The 22969-nt window shown below is 36.8% G+C and overlaps 1 protein-coding gene and 1 long non-coding RNA gene across 2 annotated transcripts in view; one reads left to right on the top strand and one right to left on the bottom strand.

Annotated features, from left to right (window-relative positions):
• LOC113052413 (brain-specific angiogenesis inhibitor 1-associated protein 2-like protein 1) overlaps positions 1–22969 on the bottom strand; it is a 52512-nt gene that overhangs the window by 11128 nt on the left and 18415 nt on the right. The window contains exons 4-10 of the mRNA XM_026216859.1: positions 11861–11922; positions 8693–8764; positions 7930–8064; positions 3401–3553; positions 2732–2887; positions 2529–2634; positions 1282–1495 (exon numbers count right to left, since the gene is read on the bottom strand). Of these exons, the coding sequence (XP_026072644.1) occupies positions 1282–1495; positions 2529–2634; positions 2732–2887; positions 3401–3553; positions 7930–8064; positions 8693–8764; positions 11861–11922 (898 nt within the window). The remainder of the gene's footprint in view (positions 1–1281; positions 1496–2528; positions 2635–2731; positions 2888–3400; positions 3554–7929; positions 8065–8692; positions 8765–11860; positions 11923–22969) is intronic.
• On the top strand, positions 3560–5931 carry LOC113052440 (uncharacterized). The gene is made up of 2 exons (XR_003277026.1): positions 3560–4908; positions 5000–5931. It is a non-coding gene; the product is annotated as an uncharacterized LOC113052440 (long non-coding RNA).

The raw sequence follows: 22969 nt of genomic DNA, 5'->3' as shown, positions 1-22969 counted from the left end.
CATATTCAAAGTAGCAGCCAATGCATTGGAGAGATACAAATGAGGGATTTATCGGAAGGCAAAGGAAAATCATTTAGTGAAGTCTGAATCATAATTTTACTACTTGTCTTCATCCAGAAAGTTTATTAATTAGCTCTATTCCAACTTCTGACTTCTGTGGCAAAGCTACTGACGGCTCTGAATGCTGTTTTGCCATCTGCTAGCGTTCTCTCAAACCAACAACATCAGTTTTTGGCAGGAATGCTGGCATGTTCAGTTCGCTTTCTCGGCCATAAATGAGTTATTCTGATTACGTCTCCTCCACCTGCTGAAAGTCCTCAGGTCCTCAGAGAGGCTGTGTCCTGTATCTCAGATAAGCTGCCGCCCCGTCTGCTCTCTCCAAACAGGGCTTCACGTAGCTTTGACTGACACCACAATGAACTGGGTTTTTTTCTTCACAGCTGGTTTGCAGACTGGCACCAGCAGCTGTGCACACATAACATCTCTTCACCTCCTGAGCCTCTTCGGTACATCTGAGATGTTCATGAGCCAAACAACTTCACCTGCACATCATTCTTAAAACCTATAGATCCTATTGTGATTTCAAGTATGATTTTGGCATCCAGCAATTATCAAGTTTTAGTTGTAAAGCCAAATTATTATTACTAGTAGGGCTGGTTTAATCGATTCTAATTTTTATAAAATGCTATTGATTCATAAATCCCAAGAATTGATTAGTCTAGCCTGTCTAATAATGAACGGAAGATTGTCGCGCATCCAATCCAATAAATTGCAATGAGCTTTGCGATTTGTTACTTTTAATTTGAAACTAATTTGGTTTTGGTGAGTGACAGATCGTCTCCTCCGCTTTAACAGCAGTTACAGAATGAAATAAACATGGATGAACATCTGAAGGTGTTAAAAGAAAGAGTACATCTTACCGAAATCAAACACGACAGAAGTTTGTAAACAATGTCACCTAGCATCATGGTGACCATGAACTCATTAGTCAGCTAGAAATATTTACTCTAGAGAGGAGCATTTTGCTAAATATGCACCATATAACATTTTCATCATGATTTTTTTTTTTTTTTTTACTGTTCTTCAATATTTAATTGAAAAAAATCCTTTTGACAAGCACCATTTAAATGTTTATATTTAAAAAAAAAATTGGAGTAGAAATACAATTGTGTAATTCAAAGTTAAAGTTTTGTATTATTAGTATTGTATAGTATTGTAACTTTACTATTATATATTTTAAGAGTTTGTATATAAATCAGCACATTTCAGCCTCTCACTCACTGTTTGTTTTTCTGCAGCTCTCCGTACAGCCAGCCGTCCCTTTCGTCAGGAATCAGGAGAGTGATAATGTCTCCTTCTTCAAAGCTCAGCAGCGTGCTGTTGTTTCCAGACTTGTGTGGGAAAATGGTGCGCACTTTGGGTCTTTTGTCTATGTGATTGAGGCCAGTGGCCATCGACACAGACCTAGACAATCCGTTGTCCTCGTTGTTGTAGGCTGGAGGGGTAAAAGACAGACCCAAGGTCCTCAAAGCTTAATTTTTAATGATGTAAACGAGTATACAAGTGCAAATTTGATATATCATAGTTCTGTGAATTTCTAATTCACTGCTTTTTGTTTATTTAAATTGTATTTTATTTTTTTACAATTATTGTAATGTGATATTTCAAATTGAAAAGATATTCAACATGAAGCACATATATACATATATATATATATATATATATATACACATACACACACACACCGGTATGCACACGCACACACACACACACACACATATATATATATATTCAGGAACTGACTGAACTGTAAAACATTTAGCATATCAATGCATCAAAACAGTGCTGTTATTGTTAACTAAAACTAATAAATAAAATCAATCAAGTTAGTCAAAACGAACCGGAAATTAAGAATTTTCATTAAAAAAAATTTTTAAGAATGTCTTTGCAACTAATAACGTTTAAAATAAAACGCTTAATAATAAAATAATTAAAATGCAATAATAAAAAAACTATGCTAATAAATTGAAATAAAGCTAATTAAAAATATAAAAAAAATAACACAATGACAAAATACACATAGAATTACTAAAACTAAAATGAATGAAACTTTAACAACAACAAAAAAAACAATAAAAATAATAATATATATATATAATTAAAGCTAATTAAAATATTAATAAATACTATACTAAATGTATAAATAAAATTACAATAACACTGACCCCACACACACACACATATATATATACACACACACACACACACACACACACACACACACACATATACATACATACATATATACATACATATATATATATATATATATATATATATATATATATATATGCTACAGTTATAATTGCTGATATCTTTATGTTAACTGGTATTAAAATGACATTAATTAAATTACATTAAAAAGGCTGTAATTCCTGCGTCAACTACAACCGCAGCATACAACAATTAGATTACTTGTTTTGGATTACAAAGTGGACAATAAATCTATGTAATAATAGAGGTAATACCGGACTCTTTCTCCTCTCTCCTGGAGGACTCCTGATTGAACATGTTGGCCAGGGGACTCGTCTGAGGTGGTGCAGGAGGGGCATGAATCATTGCATCGGAGTTGGACTGTACGAGGACAGAACAAAGCAGGTAAGCGTTCATACAAGACAGTCTCTCATGTGTACAGTGCACTGTATAGTGAAGGATTTGGTGTCCTCCTCACCCTGTTGTAGCGCTGGAGGGATGGAGACGCCTGTGGAGTGTTGGACACTGGAGTGCGTAGACCTTCAATCATGGACACCACACTCTCAGGGACATCGGTAGCATCACTACATTTGTCCTGCCAGCTGGTCAGGTTCTCTGTCAGAAGTTCTCGAGCCTTCAAGAACACAAGAAAGTATTAGATCCAAGAGTTGAATTGCTGAGAAAAGCAGTGTGCATTTTTTTCTATGAGTGATTCTTCCAGCTGGTGAGCGAGAATCTTCACCACGTGTCATTTAAAATCCATTCAACTTTAAAGTGTGCACTGAACTGAAGCATACACTTATAAACTGGTCCACTGCATGGATGGTCTAATTACTCCATCTTTGTTTATTAATGAAAACAAACACAAAACGTATCAAGCATGGTTGTAACATTCCATGGGCCCTATTTTAAAGATCTAAATGCAAAGGGCAGGTGCACTCAGGGCGTGTCCAAATCCACTTTTGCTATTTTAACGACGGAAATGCATTTGCTGATTAAACAACGTGGTGCTGGAAGGGTAAATGTGAACGCCGCCAAACTGAAACTAGCAAAGACACTTGTGCTGCGCCTTACGTCGCATGGCGCCGGGTGTATTATAGGGGCCAGTGTGTGTAACATCAGTTGACTATGAATTTTGTAAACTCACCTTGTCATGGAAAGCAGCGATCTGGATGGAGAAGTTGCAGTGCTTGTCCACCAGGAAGCAGAAGCGCCTCTTCTCCTCCAGCAGAGCCTCCCGGCAGCCATCGGCGATGAACTTCTGCATGTCCATCTGACGGTGAGTGAGAGTCTCCAGACACTGCAGAGAACATAAAGAGAAGAAGGTCGCAGACTCTTATCAGCTGTCCGATAAACAGCGTGTTCATGGCTTTGTGAAGATGACATTACCCTTTCTGGTGGGAACTTATAAGAGCATTATAAAGGAACAAAGTGACCCGTCCGATTGTGACAGAAGCATGTGTCAAAGGAGCTGATAATGGCTAAAGATCACCTCACAGTCTCAGCCTTCAGCTTTTATAATTATGACGTAAATGTAGAATTGTTTAGAGGTCTAACACATTGTAATTTGAGTTGTGAAGTCGACAGGTTTGAATGTGCAGAAGCATGACTAAGATTTGAGAGCTACTGCTGATTTACAGCGAATAGTGACTTGACTTTTGCCTGTTCCTCACTCTGTGGTTTCCCTACGCCGCACATGTTAAGTGTGCGGCCTGTGGAAGCGGTTGCATGCAGGTGTATTCACACGCACACACCCTCATGCCGGCAAAAGCAGGTGACGTAAGATAGCATTCATCTCACAATGAGTTTCATCAGATCTCTGCTCCTCACAGATGACACTGTGATCTCACTGATGAATCAAAGCCAAAGAATGCACCACATCCCTCCCTTCTCTCACTAGTTTTTGGTGTCACTAGTCACCATGTTGGTTTTGCTTTCACTCAACAACAAGCTTTTTTTTAAAATCATTATATCTACTTAATCACTGCTGAAACAGGAAACTAAAGTGTGATTCAATGTTGCTACTTCGTGAAATTAATGTTTGGGCATCTTACATAAAGCCTCTCCCAACATAATATCTGGAGCAAAGATACAAAGGTATATAATGTGAACAGGCTGACTTTTCACAGATGCATTCCACTAATCAAAATAAAACTATATAACACATGGCTTTTTTGGTGACTGTGCCTATTTAAATTGAAATAATGATTAAAATATGCAAATTAAGGATCTTAAATATATACACATTTTTATTTTATATAAGACCCCACAGAAAATGTCTTTTATATGCGATCAACAACTTACTGGTTGCTACAAGGCTGCATTTATTTGATCAAAAATACATTAAACAGTAATTTTCTGAAATATTATCATTTCAAATAACTGTTTTCTATATTAATATATTTTAAAGGTTAAATCATTCTGATGTACTGATCTGCTGATCAAGAAACATTATTGTCAAAACAGTTCAGCTGCTTCATATTTTTGTGGAAGCATTTATTTGACCTTTGTAACATTCTAAATAAGAATCCTCATTTATTTGAACAGAATAGATCCCATGCATTCTTTCATCAGGTGAGTCGAGGTCAAAACTGATCAAATGTTCGACACAGAAAACAAGTCGCAGCTGGGACAGTAATCTACACGTCCCACCTGGTACGACATTTCCTGTCTGCTATAAACCTCGGGATCAATTGTTAATGAAGAGGAAGGGCCAGCCTGTTATTCTGCTGTTTTTCAAGCACAGGTGCTGCTATTAATGGCAAAGGAGAACAATAAAAGCTGGTGATGCAGGAAGGCGCAGGGTGACGCTCACCCAGGGGGTGAACCCCCTCATCATTCATGAGAGGGAAAGGCCCAAGGTCCTTATGACTGATTATAATCCACTTCCTCTGTGTGCCAATGTGGGTTTATAAACAGACCAACACAACCTACAAATAAACCATTAGACCAAAATGGTGGACTAGTTGCCTGACAATCAAATAATCTTTTAAATTCTTGATATAATCGAATTACAGAAGCCCCATAAGAAACTGTCTGCTTGGTGTCTAATGGGTGTGAGAATGCATTATCTAAAGACAAACTAGCTGATTCTGAAAAGATGTACTTCTGTGTGTGAAGTGGGCTTATTAAAAACCAAACCCGCACACATTGAGGACACATGGGGTGCTTTCTCTTACATGCGTACATAGTCTCTCTGGCTGGCACACAGACACACAGTCTGGTCAGCAGAGATAGCATTTTCTGCAACATTACAGATGAACACACACGGAGTTAAAAGCAGCAGCCTATCTGTCCAGACGAGCACGTCCCAGAGAGCTGTGATGGAGCCACGGGAGACGGACAGGGGCGTAAGAGTGCTATTTGTTCTGTTTATCATCACAGACCCATGATAAAGTCTGTTGCTATGGACACCTTCATCCTCCCTCTGTGGAGAAACGTAAAAGAAACAGAGGACATGCCGCACATGGAGGAGAAGAGATGAGGAACACTCCATTCCTGCCCAAAAACCTCAAAAAGACAGATGCAATACATTTAGAAATAAATGCTGTTCTTTTGCACCGTCTATTAATGAAATAAGAATATATATATATATGGTTTCTGAAAAAGAAAATTCTTCTTTACACATTCGGCTATTTTCTCAATAGCAAAATGTTATCTTAAATTGCAATAATATTTCAAAAATATGGTTCTACCTTATTTTTAAAGCAAACAAATGCTAAAGAACTTTAAAACCCAAAACCTTTGAACAATTCAAACCTTTCAGTATTGCATAAAATAAGCGTAAACTTCTTTCAACTCAGGACTTGCAAGCATGCCGTTTAACCTTTCTTAGCTTAAACAGGGAGTTTATTTAGTGAGAGAGGACACCAAAAAGCTTGTAAAGATCAGCAGAGACTGATTAGGAGGAACGCGGGAGCGGTGAAATGTCAGGATGTCAATGATGTGCTGTCTGGAACAAAGGGACGAGGTACTGTAAGTCTCTTATCGCAGACACCGCTGTGACTGGCGCATCCATCCATCATCAGCGGGAGAGAGAGAGAGAGAGAGAGAGAGAGAGAGAGAGAGAGAGAGGGAGAGAGAGAGACCTGTCAGTAAATTCCACGCTGACGTGAGACATTAGCCACCCGGGTGCAAACACACAGAGAAAAGCAATTAATCTCCACAGGCGACCCTGATGAGAAGGGTCTATGCAGAGAGTCATGGTTATGATGAATAAATGTGCCATAGTTTCAGAAGATTAGGGTCAGATTTCATGTACAGTTGTTTGCTAGTGGACTTTATTTATACAGGGATTACTCTCATACTTCGAAGCGTTCTTTCCTTGACTTTCCTTTTAGAGTTTCTTCATGTCTGACTGAGATCTCTCCAGCGAGTCCTGTTTCACCGTCCTTGTAAAGTGGGATGAACATATATGAACACAAGCCTGCATCTGATAATGTTCAATCATATTCAACTGTGTGGCAGCCGGATGAACTTCCAACAAGCTGCTATTACTTAAATGTATTTATAAAATGGACCTGCATTCAGTCAGTACTGCATTCCACAAGGGGCAGATACCAATATGTTATGACCATCGATACCACAGCTAATACCGTATTTTCCGGACTATACTTATTTATCAAAATTAATTTGACATGAACCGAGAGAAATGAATCAAGAGAAATGAACCAAGAGAAAACATTACCGTCTCCAGCCGAGAGAGGGCGCTCTATGCTGCTCAGTGCTCCTGTAGTCTACACTGAAGACATAGAGCGCCCTCTCACGGCTGGAGATGGTAATATTTTCTCTTGGTTCTAAATAAATGCGACTTATAGTCCAGTGCAACTTATATATGTTTTTTTTCTCATCATGACGTATTTTTCGACTTATACTCAGGTGCGACTTACAGTCCGAAAAATACGGTACGCGACTGATTACAAAGAGTAACATTAACTGCGATTTTTGTGATTTTAAACAATATGGTTCTATAAATAAATAAATAATAATAAATATTAAATAGAAATTTATAAAATGTACAAGAAATGTAACTATTTCACTGTAAAATTGAGAATGTGAGAAAAACTACAATAATTTTGTTGCACACTACAACTGGAAAATGATAACACCGCTATTAACGGCTGTGTTAATTTCTTTATTTTCAAACGTTAAAAACCACTGAACTTTAAAGCCTTTTAAAGCTTCTCTTCTGTTGATAAGCGCTTCTCATTATAATTATGGGAAGACGGCTGTCATGTTACTCATTAAAGCAAGCCAAACTCAGAGCAGATGCAGAGATGAAGTTTGTGTGGAGCAGCATTTACTGCAAACCAAACCACTCTGAGACACTTGAAAACAGATTAATCGTGCTGGAAGAAGTGCATTTGACCATTCATGCACAAACACATTATTCCAAGGTGTGAATAGTGTTCATGATGAATGTGGATACAAGCATTCAAAAGAAGCTTGAATTAAAAGAGTATTAATACTGTTATTGATAAATCATTTGTATCGGTACCGAAGTACAGGTACATGTGGCATCCTTGTTCCATCCATAAAATAAATGTTTTTAAAACAAAAAAATAACTATCGCTGAAATGCAAGGAAACGGAAAAAAATGCATTTTAGCATTATTATAATTTCTGAAGTGTAAATGAAAACATGAGCACATGTGTAGGTATATACAAACCCACGTACCTCGTTCTCTTTACTCTCATACTTCGACGCGTTCTTTCCTTGACTTTTCCTTCTAAATTTCTTCAGGTCTGACTGTGACCTCTCCAGCGAGTCCTGCTTCATCTTGTGTTCGGTCTGATATCTCTTAAACGTGGCCTGTTGACAGACAGCATTAGATCAGTGTCGCTCATGTCCACACATGCACGGTGTGTCAGTGCAGAGAAGAGTTTGTTTGTCTTCTGTGTCAGATGTAGACAGGAAACAAATAGTGTGACATGAGTCTGATTCTCGATGCCCATCTCTGAAGATAATGCCATTTTTAGGCACATTTCCCATAGACATATAGCATCTGCAAAGAATCATAAGTGAACACCAACATTGGGAACAAAGTAATGCCACTACTAACCAAATGTTTCAGTGGCGTGACACTAGTCTTCTTCAAAATAATCAAGCATTTCCTGTTACTAACTAGCAGCACTGTAGCGTGACATCGCGCTAAATATCACTGTTGTTTTCAGGTCACATTGTAATGCATACACACAGCCTTATAACTGAGAATGCAGAGGCAACAATCAAATGCAAATATGCTCCCCCTGTCTCTCTAGCACAGGGAAGTCAGATTCATTTTTGCAAATGAGGCCAGAACAAAAGAAACAATTCACGTATTCATTATCCACAAGTGTTCCTCAAAGACAATGACTACATTACCCCCTTTAATGCATTTGTTCTTTATACAAGTATTTCAAGTAGCTTCCCCATCAATGATGAACATATGGCAGCTCACCGTCATGTATTTCACATCCATGTCTGTCTTCCTCTCCAACTCCGCGATGACCTCCCGATGAAACCGTCTGAACTGTAGAGACAGAGACAGAAAGCACAAACTCCAACCTAAATGAATGATAATGGTTTGGCATGAAAGTGTGAGAAACCTACACACATACAAGAACAGAAAACGAGGCAACCGGATGATCCGGCACACTTTTAACAATTGTTGTATAAGCTGAAGTACTTATAGAAGAGATGAGTCACAGACAAACACACTAACTAACCCATCATCCTAATGAACGAGGGCGAGAGGTCTTACATCAACACCTAATCATCAAGGCTACAAGTATACATACCCACCCACCCCTCTCCTTCACTAATCTGTTTTTGCACCCTTTTAAGTGAGATCCCACATTGCCAGTGTTTGCCTACACTTCCTGACGCGTCTTTATTAATGCATGTCTCCATTCAGAAAAATGCTTCATTTGTTACAGCCATTTAAGGAGCAATCAATGTTGCGTTTTAGATGTGTCTGCCCTATATTCAAGATCTTCTTGTTTCATCATTTCATAGATCTACATGAGTATTTTTAGGTTCTGGATACAGTGTAGGCTGACATAGTAACCTACACATCTGAAACAGAAATGAATCTGTAAATTTCATAACGTGTAGGGTTTTGATTATACACCAAATGCAACCGCTGATGTGTCATTTCAGCCATAATTATGAGAAATCCTTATGGAGGCTGTCGTGAAATCTGCACAACCATCAGTGTTGGATGATAAAAGTGTCTATCTGTGCTGCTGGACATTACTGTGAATGAAGCCAATGATTATGCGACGGAAAAGAGTGTCTTTAAATCTCAAGTAGGGAAGAAAATGTTTCTTTCGTGGTTGCAAACGACAGCAGATGTGGTATTTGAAGCACGAAAAACAAAACGTATTCAAATGTTGTATAAATTATGCACAAAGCAGCAGTGCGACATTATCAGAACGCACCCATCCCATTATAATCACCGAAGCGGTCACAGTGTCTGCAGACTTCACACCACAGTTTTTTGAGTCCTGTGGTTCAGAGCTCACGGAGGCTTCTGGACTCTCATGAATGTTATTGTTAAAAATCAATGAAACTGACTAGACTAGACTAGATAATAAAGTACACTGTCTCGTCTATAATGGGTTTAGATTTGTCACATCACTTGCTTGGAGTCTGCAGTGTACCGAACAGCAGTAGTGGCTTACATTGGTCGAATAGCCACTTATGAATATCTGAGCAGGTCTTTTTCTTATCAAGAATCGGAGTTGAAAATGTGTTGAAATGTTACAGAGGATAAAAATATAAAAATGCATTGTAGCAAAAAAACAACACATTCTTCTATGTTGCGTTTTCTCATTGGGGTCAGTTACTGTCATGGCAGGGCGACCACGTGAACGGCCGTCTTCACACAGGTTGCAGTCAGCAGCTGCACCGGCAGGAACGGCCGTGTCATCATGTGGTGCTGGGCTCAGGTGCATAAACAAGCATGTTCAAACCTGCTCTGATAAAAACACACTACAATCTAACACGCAGTAGGTGTGTCCTCTGTATTCCTCCACACTTTCCTGTTCTTTACACTAATGAGTCAACGTGAGAGAGTCCGTAAAGTTTAAAGGAACACTCCACTTTTTTAGAAAATAGGTTCATTTTCCAGCTCCCCTAGAGTTAAACAGTTGAGTTTAACTGATTTCTAATCCATTCAGTCGATCTCAGGGTCTGACGGTAGCACTTTTAGCTTAGTAGGGCTGTCGATTTTGTAAAAAAATCATTTTTGATTTTTAAGACACAAGTGTTCATTGAATCGATTGTAAAATAAATTTTCCATGTCTTAAAAAAAAGACGTTTACTTTTTCAACGTCAAATAATGGACGAACGTAAAGAGAGCGTGCAGAGTGTTTTTTATTCACTATATGTCCAGCTGTTGAGAAGACGCGCTCCGACCTCACTCTGAATCTCTTGTAACTAGATGTGCGAATGAGGCGAATTCGTGTCTACCGTGCCACGAGACCTCCAGATGCGCGTAAACTCGTCTTTACATTGACTTAACATTGAAATCATTCGTGCCAGATGCTCTATTCGCATTTGGTGTGAACGCAGCATAAGAGGTCGCTTTCGACGTCACTGGGTCTTGTAGGCGCGTAAAATTGCTGGTATTTTATGTCTAGCTTTCGTAACGCATACTGCACTTTCGGAATTCTTTATTTTCTTTTTCTTCTTGTTTAATTGTTTAATTATTTTAAAATTAATAATGTACATATTTGGTTAAAATCGATTCCATATTTTCATTTTCTAAACTTTTTTTGGTTGGTCCGATCGATTGTGCAATCGATTTTCGAACTAAAGTGACGGCCCTATAGCTTAGCATAGCATAGATCATTGAATCTGATCTGATTCGCTCAAAAATTACCAAAGAGCAAGAGCAAAGAGCAATGTTTCTGGATTATTACGCAGGGATTAGAGAATAGTTCCTAGTCGTATAAACCTGGAAACACAGCTTTTTCATTTTCTGTCAGTCTTAGTACACAATATAACTACAGAAGAGTCAAGTTTTAAATAGGAAAAATATATATATTTCTTTGGAAAATTACGCAGGGCCTGAAAATAGGCTTTTTGGAAGTTACCTAGCTGGGACTATTTTCAGGCGCTGCGTAATATCACTGCTCATGGGGCACCCATGGTACATCAGCAAAGTTTCTGTATTATTACGCCAGAATGAAAGTATAGTTCACAGCCATATCGGCCTAGAAAATCACATCTTTTAATTTTCCGCCAGTCTTAGTACATAATGTAACTACAGAAGTGTCCAGTTTTAAATAGGAAATATATCAAAACTCTTTGCACATTTTTGAGTGAGATGCTAACGGTCTAATCCGATTCAATGATCTATGCTAAGCTAAGCTAAAAGTGCTACCGCCAATAGGCTCAATGGATTCGAAAACGGTACAACACAACTTTTTAACTCTAGAGAAGTTGGAAAATGAGCCTAATTTCAAAAAGTGGAGTGTTCCTTTAAGGGAAATGGGATGTTTGATACACGATTCAATTGCAGATGGCGATCTTATATTTGGGTGTGTTTGAATGTGCTTTCGGTCAGCCTAAGAACGTGTTTACAGAAAGGAAACAAGCACAAACACAAAGACACACTCACATTCTCCTCCAGTTCTACATTGACTTTCCGATGGACGTCTGAGATCTCCATCAAGACGACTCCTAAAGACAGAGAAAAACACTTATTAGGCTCTCACACCAATACAAAGGCAATTAACACATCCATTGTTTTTAATCTAATAATCCGCAGATTTCCCCTGTCTAATAAACCCCCACAGCCTTGTTTTCCAAGAACAGTCCTCCCTCACAGCGGCTACTGTAATTAAAGCACGTTGTGCCAGCACAGATATATCTCCCAGCATGCTGTAATCAAATGGGGATTAAAATGCAAAGCCAATGGCATAAATCAGAGCACTTTATATAAAGGATCCGCCCACCACACACTTAGCCAACACTTATTTGAGAGGCAGTTCTCAAACATCCTTAAGAATTGCATTTGATGGTTGGACAGAGAGAAGGAGGGACAGACATCGAGTTACTGCTCGGCGCAAACGCAAGCTAATTCTCTCTGACATCTGCAGAGAGATTTTATCCCTTCCCTAGAGACCGATGCGTGCAGATGTGGAAGAAGAAAATAAGAGTGTTTTTTCATAGAAACAGAAATATAATATTTCTGATGGTCTCATGAATAATTTTGCATGCATCATTTGAACGGTGTGCCTGACATGTTCGGTATTAACCCAGTAACAAAACACCACTAATTATTATATGTTTCTTCTTCTTCTTATTATTATACTTAATGATACTTACTATAGACTATTAATTACTTGAAATTTACTGTAGTAACTAATAGAGAGACATTAATTTGGGCAAACAGCACTAATGACTTGTTTAGGACTTGAAGCTTAAAGTTTGTCTTGAATCGGGACTTGAATGCAGAAGACTCTAGACTTGTGACTTGCAAAACAATGACTTAGCCTCACCTTTGCTAAAATCCACCACAATACAAATAAAACAAGTCTCTAAGGTGGGCTGATATTATGGTAATATATTATGCAAACTTATTGCTTGTTGTGGCCAATTTGAGATCTGACAATAGTTGTTTTAAAAGAGTTGAGAACCTCTGGTCTATACCTTTATCGCAAATCACGAAACTAAAAAAACATAACAACAATAATGGCTAATTCAAGTCTTTTCTCGCCACTTAGTGATGGGGGTAGTATGTCAAGTGACTTAGGGAAGTTGTTTTTAAACACGCTAGGTTATGAGCGGATGCCAACTCATGTATTTTTAAAATTAGACAGCGTAGTTAGTGGCGTTCTACGCTGATGATGTTATTTTCTTTTGTTTAGTTTAGAGTTTGATTGGTGTTAGTGCGTTTATGTTTTATTGATTTCTCTAGCACCGCTCTTGTCCCTCGCTTTATCTTTAATCCCTTGTGTTCGAATATAATTTGTGAATAGATATTTATTTTGGGTGTATATTTGATTCACTGTTTATTTGTATTATGGGTCTTTTGTTGTATCGAAATGCATTGTTTTTTTTACTAAAAGCAAGTTCAAGTTCAGTTTTTGTTTTAAATTTTTCATGTGTTACCCCACACAACCCCTAGATGCCAAGTAATTAGGGAGACGTAACATAAGGTAAGCTAGTATGTTAGCTTAGCATAGCGACAAAACAACAATTTATGAGATTACAATGTTATTGCTCTGAACTATGAAGCCTATTACGCAAGTTGAACCCTATGCTAAACTATGCGATTGTTTTAATTTAGCAACGTTAGCTAGCTAGCAGTTACAACATTAAATAATTTTAATTAATTTGCAATTGTGCACAAGTTTTTTTTGAGAAAAACTGTGCTTTGTGAATCTCTAAACTACTGAATTTTTTTATTTTTTTTTTGCTGAAATATCATAGTGTTCCTGTAGCTCAATTGGTAGAGCATTGCGTTATCAAGCGCAAGGAAGTGGGTTCGATTCCCCGGGAACACATGATAGGTAAAAATTAATAGCCTGAATGCACGGAATGCATTTTTAGATGAAAATGTACTCAATATTTCTAGATTTATGGGTAATGACCATAGAACGTAAATATTACAAGTAGGTATTAATAAGAGTTACTCTTCCCACGCAGTTCATTGATTACATGAATTAAATGTTTTGAGAGCATTTACTTCAAAAACTGGTTCTCCTTGAATTTCCTCAGAAAATTTGAACTTAAGATGGGTCATTTAATATTTTTTCAGTGTACTGATGTCCAAAAGCTGCAGCTAAACAGACCATGTTGTGTAAATCAGCCTGTGAGATAAAAGAATCAAATAAGAAGTCAAGGTGAGGCCATGTGAATGAGACGCGGAGCAGAGGCAGAGATCTATAACATGAAGCCAGCCTCGGTCTCGAGTCACATGAGAGCAGCAGGTGTGGGTTCCCTCCTCTGTCTCAGCTGACCCACTTTAACTTTATCTGCTCTCTGACCCTGAGTCAGCCCAGATGTCTTATCAGCTCCACTCGAGGCATGTGAGTTTGTTTGTGTGTGCCTGTGGCAATGCCATAAAAGAAAGATTAGACCAAGGAAAGTGTTAACCATCCTATCCAGAGTCATGTCTCTGGACATTTACTGACCCAGTGTTCAGGAAGTACATGCAGTGGACTGCTGGAAACAGTTCTCTGTGACTTTATTGTTCACTCATAAATGATAAAATAACACAAAAAACAAATGCAATTTGAGGTTGGAGCAAAGGCTTGGCTTAGGTAATTGAAAGGAGAGATAGGTTTGAATCTGGCTTGCGTTTCTCTCATATTCCCATGATGTAATCCATTTTTCTTTATTAACTGAACTGTAGAAAATGGTTTGAGTTCAAACAGGTACATACATAAAACATATTGGCAAAAGGATGCAATGCAGAGATGTCCAAACCAGGACCCCTGGGTCAAATCTGGCCAGTGATTAAATTTGATTGCATAACATCATATTAAAGTGGAAATAAGGGGAGGGAGAAAAAAATACTTTTAAAGTATTTTTTTTTGTTCTTCTTCTTTATACAAATTTTTGGTTTTCCTTAAAATGTAAAGAATATCAGAATAATAGTATTAAAAAAATACATTTTAATATAAAATTGCTGCATAATGCAACATTTACTTTGAGACCATCAATCAAGTTGAATTTTTGGCCCTCCATTGTAAAAAGTTTGGGCACCTCTGATCTAAAGTCAGATCTCAGTAAAAAATTAAATACAGTATACAACAAAGTATAACTGTCCTAATAATTATAAAGAAAAGTTGCCCAATTTAACCAATTATTTTACTGACTGTCAATTAGAGCAGGGCAATATGGGGAAAAAAAATAATCACGATTAATTTTTTCACATCAGTTGATATTGATAATTATCACTATAAATTTCAAATCTTTATTTCTTTCAAGTTTAAATTCAGATTGTTTTTCCTAAGTGAAAGTTGTAGAAACCCGCCTGTTAAATGTAATTTTAAACTACTCTTTATGGTCAGAACATGACAAACGCTTCACGCTTCTGAATTCTTTACACTTCTCCAGTCATTTTCCCTTAACAAAATAATTGTCAATATAGAAAAAATAATTTCTTAGTATCTGCATGTTCTAATTAGTGATATTGTTTCAAATCATGAAACATGATGAAGTGTACCTCCAGCACAGTTTGTAGCGCAGGCTGCAATATTAATAATATTATGTATTTCTGTCTCTTAGAAATGCACATTTCACAGTAGCTTGAGTTAGGATGCAGATGTACATTTATGTTCATTATCAAAAACAGTAACATCTGTAAACAACTGTAACAACCTAATTTTTATATGGAGAAATTTAATTATTCGGAGTTTTATTAAAGTTAACCAATGGAGATAAACCACACATCCAGCAACTCAATACCATGGTAAAAAAAAAATTAACAATGGTTTCACGATAATAATCGTTATCAATTGAGAATAATACAGCCATTTATGAGCACTATTTATTCATTTCACACATTTAAGCTAAGCTTCGATGAGTCAGTTTGGGATGGATATAAAATTTAGGATTGTGATTTGTCTGCAGTATTAAAGCTCACCATGAGTGTATATTAGCACCGTTTGTTGTTTGTTTTGGCATCTGATAGAGCGCTTGGATCCAGAAACATCGATGCATGACATCAGACAACAAGAGCATTCGATTTCTAGGTTTACCATGATAATGGGAATCATTGAAAAGGTATAAAAGATTCAATGACAAATGCTAAAACCTCTGCTCAATATAATATTGAGTCATAAAGGCTAGAGCTTGCTGGTCAAGCTGTATGAATTTGAATGTGGTAGATGTAAATGAGAGGACTTTGATCAGACTTTGATCACAGCAGCTGTAGGTGCCGCACAGTCAGACACAGAAACTTCCACAGCTAAGAACAAAAGCTGCACGCAGACAATAACAGTGTCATGAGCAGAGCTTTACAGTTCACAATTACTCTGTGATACAATAGATCATAGATCATCCAACGCTTCTGTATTATCGAGGACAACAACAGCAAACATTCCAGCTACAATAAGCATGAAACAGAACCGGTGCGTCTGCAGTGATTCAAAACTCACGCCGTTTCTAGATGGATCTACATGAATGAGGGCTGCTCTTAGTAAGCAATGAGTACAGGGATAGCAGATCCCGTGAGAGGATAACTTGAGATTGATTTAACAAAGCTAGAAGTCACAAGAGGCTGTGCATTGCAGTGATTTTTCCATTTAATTTAATTTATTAATAGTAATGGAACACAATAAACAATTGACTCTCACACCTTTTTAAACAATGACCTTTCTGTGACTTTTCCAGTCATTTCTGATTACTGGACACGTGTTGTTGATGCAGATTTCTGAACTCGCATCAAATTTGCGGTTTTCTTTGCAGTGTCACTGCTTGCTGTTAAAAAAAAATAAAAATGCTGAGCTGATGGCATGCAAATGTTCTCACCTGGTGTGAATAAGCCCATAAATCAACTGTTTCTATTCAAAGGTTTTCTCGCACCAAATATTAGCAATCTGTGACTGTGCCTTAAAAAAACAGTTCACTATTTAGCTCAATAAGGATTTTTTTGGTAACACTTTCACTATAAGGGAACAATATATAAGCATTCTTAATGAATTCATAATGCATTATAAACAATTATAATATATCAACTCATAAATAATAACAACGACAATTATAATACATCATACTACTTACGTATATTCGTGATTACAACTTAAAGAGTATGAATATTTATAACGCACAATGAACATATTAAATCTACTTTATTTACAGTATAATGGACTGTATCAGGGATTAACTAGGGATGTTAATTTCTGTTATTTTTCCTAACCTACAACCGACGCTCATTAACTGCTTATTAACTGTTACCCGACAAGATTATTTTAAATAAAAATTGAATTAAATTAAAAAACGATAAGTGTCTGTGACCCATTACAAATACTAACATTTGTTTCCCACAAATTAATTTTACATGGCAAAAAGCAGCAAACATCAGAAAATGAGGATCATCATAACACATCATGCACCTGAAAAACATAATAAAGCTAGGCTATATATAGCGAATAAATAGGCATATACGAGAAATGTATTTTTATTTCATAAATTATGAACATGAACGAAAAACGCAGTTTCGGGTAATTTTTGTGCTGCACGAAAGGAAATAAATGGCAAAAAGAGGTATCCTATTTTTCTTTGTACACAATGTACACCAATAAAGGCACACCGTTTACAATTACGGTTATCTTTATGAGTAAGAGGAGAAGTTGCTTCAACTTTTTATGACTAAATGGAGAAGTTGATCCCAGTGACTGCGCTGGTGCCACATGCGCGCAAACAGTTATGCTTTGCTACCTTTACAATGTAGTCTGTAATTTATCATAAAAAAAAAAACTATTCAGTCAAACATATGGGGAAAAAACACACTGCTCAGTTTAAATATGTAGCAAAATCTATGCCATTAAGTGTTATCACCGTACCGGCGTGACATTTTGCCAAACATTTTGTTTGACGTGGATATTGGAACGCGAATGAATCAGGCTACAAAATAAATAACATGACAATATAATTTGGCATTCAAATACATTGTGAATATGGAAATATTTGATTTTGTGTCAAATGAGAGACCCAACATTGGTTTCAGTTTTGTTTTAGCCTATATATCAGTCCCTCCAGAAAAACGCAGTTTTTTGTTGTGATTGTTCCAGGCAAAAATCCTTGATTTTGCGGCAGGTTTTCTTAAAATATGCGGCATATTTTTGCAATTTTATGCAATGAAATTGCGGGAACTTGCAAAAACTGCGGTTTGATGAAAAAGAGAAAAAAAGGTGATCCCCCCAACACCCTGTTCTCACTAGGCCACTGTAAAGAGTCATTACTTATGACTTACTATGATAAGCAAGCATACTAAATCACATAATATTTAAGTTCTCATTCTGCTTTATTTCAGACCTTAATTAACACATGGCTCAAATTACAAAAAATTGAGTCAAACAAGTTCTCTAGCTTTACAAAAGGAATATTCAACTACTTCTGTAAAAATGAATAAATAAAATATTTAAAAAAATGCTGTTTTACAGGAATTGCAAAGTGCAACATCTTACTGCAACGTAAATTATTTTACATACTACGAATATACTTACAACTGTAAGGTTTTGATACTATTCTGTAACAAAAAAGTGCAATCTTACAACTGTAGAGGTGCATCAACTTCTGAATGAAACTACAACAGTCCACTGTGAAAATGAAAGCTAACTTCGTAGCCTCTAACACTGGCCTATCATTCCCCATCCTCATCCCTCTCTCAAAATAATTTGCCCCCACTGTCATGTAACACACCGGGTAACTGCTTCGCGCGGTCTTTTGCGCTTATTTTTGTTATGAGAATGATTTGCGTGCTTCACCCTGGTTTCACCGCGGGCTTCACGGATGATGTTCACGTCGCTTCAATTACGTCACTTCATAAGGTTCCCATTGGGAAATAATGGCGATTTACTTGTGTGAAGTAAACGCAACATTTTTCAACTTTCTGCTAAGACATATGTGACTCTTTTGCAATGAAAATACAGGGATTATGAAATCTAGCTACCCCGCATATTTTGCTTCCTGATGTGCTTTTGCTTTAGCGTCAGCATTAGGCCTATTTCAAAATGAAATTATAAATTTGATGTCTTACGCAGATCGGTGTGCGCAGCACTGTTTTAAGTCGAAAATATCTTTTGTCTGGTGAACTCAGTCATTTTAACTGGTCAGAGTCAAAAAAAAAAAAAAAGGACTCTGACAAGTTAATGATTGATTTACTTGTCAGAAGGACAAGCACGTCAAGGCTTAATGTCAAGCCCTGCATGTAAATTGTTATAGTCGCCAGTGGTGACCTCAGAAAAAATATCACTTGCAAATTAATATTGGTCAAAGTTGATATCAAGTCAAAGTTTTGGTGAAATCGACTTCCAATGGAGGGGCAAAAAATAAATAAATAAATAAATAAAAAAAAAAAATAATAATAATATATATATATATATATATATATATATATATATATATATATATATATATCTCTCAGGTGTCATAAAAAAATCCTTAATTTTAATCTTATGGATTTGGAATGACACAAAGGTGAGTAAATTTCAATATTTGGCTGAAACATGTCATTAAATATCCCAGCTTTAGTCTCATCTCCTGTAGCTCCTGAAACGGCCAGATAATGATGCTAAGCTTTGTTGGAAAAATAAAATGTTGGAAAAATGCAATGATACTTTAATGGTGCGTTCATACTTGTAGTTCGATTCTCTTGGTTCGTTTGGTGCAGTCCAAAAAAAAAACCCTAAAAAAAAAAACATATTATGCAATAATTCAATTTCTCACACTGCACACTGAGGCTTATGTGACTGCTAATGGGGTGTGTGTGTGTTGACTGCTGTCCTGTGGCTAGTCTTGCTAAGCACAGTTCAAACGACACAAGAGACTAAAGGACACCAGAAAGTCCTGGTAAAAAGCTTCCTTTGTGGCACCAATGAGGGTGTGTGTGTTCGTGTGTGTGTGTGTGTGTATGTGTGTGTGTGTGTGGGTACTGGCAGCCACTGCTGCTTTCACTGTTACACAAATCAAGTAAGAGGGGTGTGGATACCAGAGCAGGTGACATTGTTTAAAAGATAAATCTGAGTACAAGGAGAATAAAAAATAACACCTATTATTCCATGAACACTATACATCAATTAAAATAAAAAAGAAGGGAAATGGTTCAGTTTAGTATTGTATTTATTCAGTTTAATGACCCAAAACAGATTGGAAAGGGAAAGCAACAATTTTTTAATATTTTCAACATTTGTGCCAAACCCAAATGCTGTTATATTCACGCCTTTAAAAGAGTATTTCTGAATAATCTTTTACACAGCTCTTTTAAATACAGCAGTTCACAGTGACGCTCTAGTAGCTCTAAAAAGGACAAAAAAAAGCAGCATACTGAAGTCTTGTTTCTAAAGCCATACAAAATACTTTTATGAGGAACAACTAAAATTACAAGGAAAATCATTCGTTCTGCTGCACCTCAGCAGTGGTATTGTCCATTCCACATTATCAAAATGGTCTGCACTCATTTAGCCAAGACACATCAGAAATTGGCATCAGTGAAGTCAAACCAAGTGTGGTCCATTTCTGCGAATCTGAATGTGATTCAGAGCTCTGCTGGTGGCAAAGATGACATAACTTGGTTATATAAAACACACTGTATGGACTGCTTTTATGCTTTTAATGGCATGAAGGTATGAGCACACATTGACTTTGATTTGTGGCTGAACTAATCCGTTACCACAGAAGCTACTGGCGTTTTACACAAAAGGTGGAAATATCAGTGGGAAAGCAAACTATACATAGCGGATTGGAGTAATAAAAAAGCAGGGAGTCTCGGAGCCGGTTCATAACTTTGTGATTCTGCAGTCTGGTTAAAAAAGCAAAACTGGCACATTTAAAATGGGTCAAGAGTGGTTTAGAGACTCATGCCCTGATGCACAATGATAAGCAGAGGACCGTGTCTCTCGAAACACAAAGGCTACTTTGCATCTTCCCTGACTGTGGTTCACTCCTGCTTTGTTTGTGTGTTCTTCCCGAAAAACGACACGACTCCAGGCAACAGGTGGGGTCAGCTGAACCTAAACACTCCTGACAAAGTGAAGAACTGTTTGACCCACTATTGCATAACAAAACAGAAAGAGAAAACCACATCATACAGGTACTTCATCCTTCTGCTGTCTAATGGTATTAACACTCTAATAATGAAAATCAGGGACGAGATGAGTAATATTTGTTCTGTGTGATCTCTTAAACAAAGAGATTGAGTTTGACATAACACTTACACAGTTAAGCAAAACATTCTGGGGATCAATGGTGAATTAAATCCTTTGTGTCTGTAGGATCCTTAAAATGGGACTAAATGGTGTGATGATAAAACACAGTGGTGTAAGGAAGAAAAAAGACTGTTTTGAATAAAGAGCATACAAATTAACTTCTGTCAGTCAAGCAAGTGCAATGTGCTTCCTGCAAACAATGATAAAAAAAAAAAAAATAGTAAGGAAAAATGCCAAATACTCAACTAATCAATGCTCAGTACTGTTTATTACTTACCGTCAACTTAATTTAAAGGTTGGCAATGTCAAAATTCAACATTTATTACAGTATACAAATTTTCAGGTTCCGATTCCATTTAAATGAAATATTATTATGTTTTTTTACTATTTTTCCTTTATTGAATGCAGTGTTGCTGGAAGGTAGTAAGTAATGCTGAGTAATACTAGTCCATCAATCAGCATGTGCTTCCAAGTTGATGTTTTTTACATTATCAATCATTTTACTTTTCAAGCAGGAATAAGCTGGTTAGCCAAATAGTCCCTTGAGGTCTGAGACACTTGTTCATTTCCCTAAATTAATGAAATTATATAGATTTGTTATACTTACAACCATGTATACACACACTCCATAAAGCCCCTATATTACAAATAACAATGCAGTCAGGAGATGGTGGTTTCCACATTTTTTTACATTTAAACATTTTTAACATGCATGAAAATAAATCTTTTCTATCACTTTATCACTCTTGAAATGACCAGTGCACTAAATAATCTAACCCTCATACTTGCATAACAAAGGAAGTCTATTTATTTAGTGGTCCAAGTTAAAGTCAGTATGTATATTAATGACAATATGGGACAAATATAATGTAATTTAGTGGCAGCAGGTGCTGCGCTCTGACAGTACATGCGCAGTCGGACAAAATAAATTGCAGTTATCAAAGGTGCGAGTGTGTGTACAGTCGAGGGAAACAATGCGACGCGGTGTGTTTGTGGAGTTCATGTCATTGGAAACAATGTGCTCAGTAATTAAAAATGCGGGGCGGCATATCTGTTATTTGGTTTGAGACATCCTTTAAAGGACATGCCGAATCGTCACTACAGCGGCGCAAGGCGGCTCACTGCGCTTGGTCACGTGTTGCACCAGAGCCGTTTTTGGAACCGAGACTAAGAAATTGCTCACAGTTCCAGTTCTTTTCCAAAAACAGAACCAGTTTTGAATAATAATTGTTTTTTGTTCCCAATCCTATTCTTGAGCAGCAAATCTGCATATTAGAATAATTTCTTAGAAGGATCATGTAACAATGAAGACTGTAATGATGCCGAAAATTCAGCTGCGCATCACAGGAATAAACTCTTTAAACACTTTAAAATATATTCAAATAGAATAAAGTTACTTTAAACTGTAATAATATTTCACAATATAATTTTTTTTACTAAGGCTGGCTCGATAACACTTTTTCAGAACCGATTCCGATCCGATAACAGAAATTCTGAGTATCAGCTGATACCGATAACGATCCGATACCAGCACAGTTTACCAAGCAGTGTAGAATTGACCTGATCATCACTCTTTTGTGTGTAAAACACAATCTACCACATATAGAACTTAAAGGTAAAAAAAACGAAACAAATGAATAAATATATAATCAATCTATGACAAAAAAAATACTACCATAAACTAAGTCAGTGGATAATTCCGTAGCAAAAGTTACTCTGGAAAAATCATTAATGCACAATTGTATAAAATCTAAACATTTAGTGAGGAACAAATAAAAGTATGTGTAGGGCTGAATCTGTTAAAATGTTAAACATTGCTCTTTGTATTGTTGTAAAATACATTCATA

The sequence above is a fragment of the Carassius auratus genome, chromosome 3 (assembly GCF_003368295.1).
Source record: "Carassius auratus strain Wakin chromosome 3, ASM336829v1, whole genome shotgun sequence".
In the NCBI taxonomy this organism is placed as follows: domain Eukaryota; kingdom Metazoa; phylum Chordata; class Actinopteri; order Cypriniformes; family Cyprinidae; genus Carassius; species Carassius auratus.
Note: the sequence above shows the minus strand (reverse complement) of the source record. Positions and strands in the feature narration are given on the sequence as shown.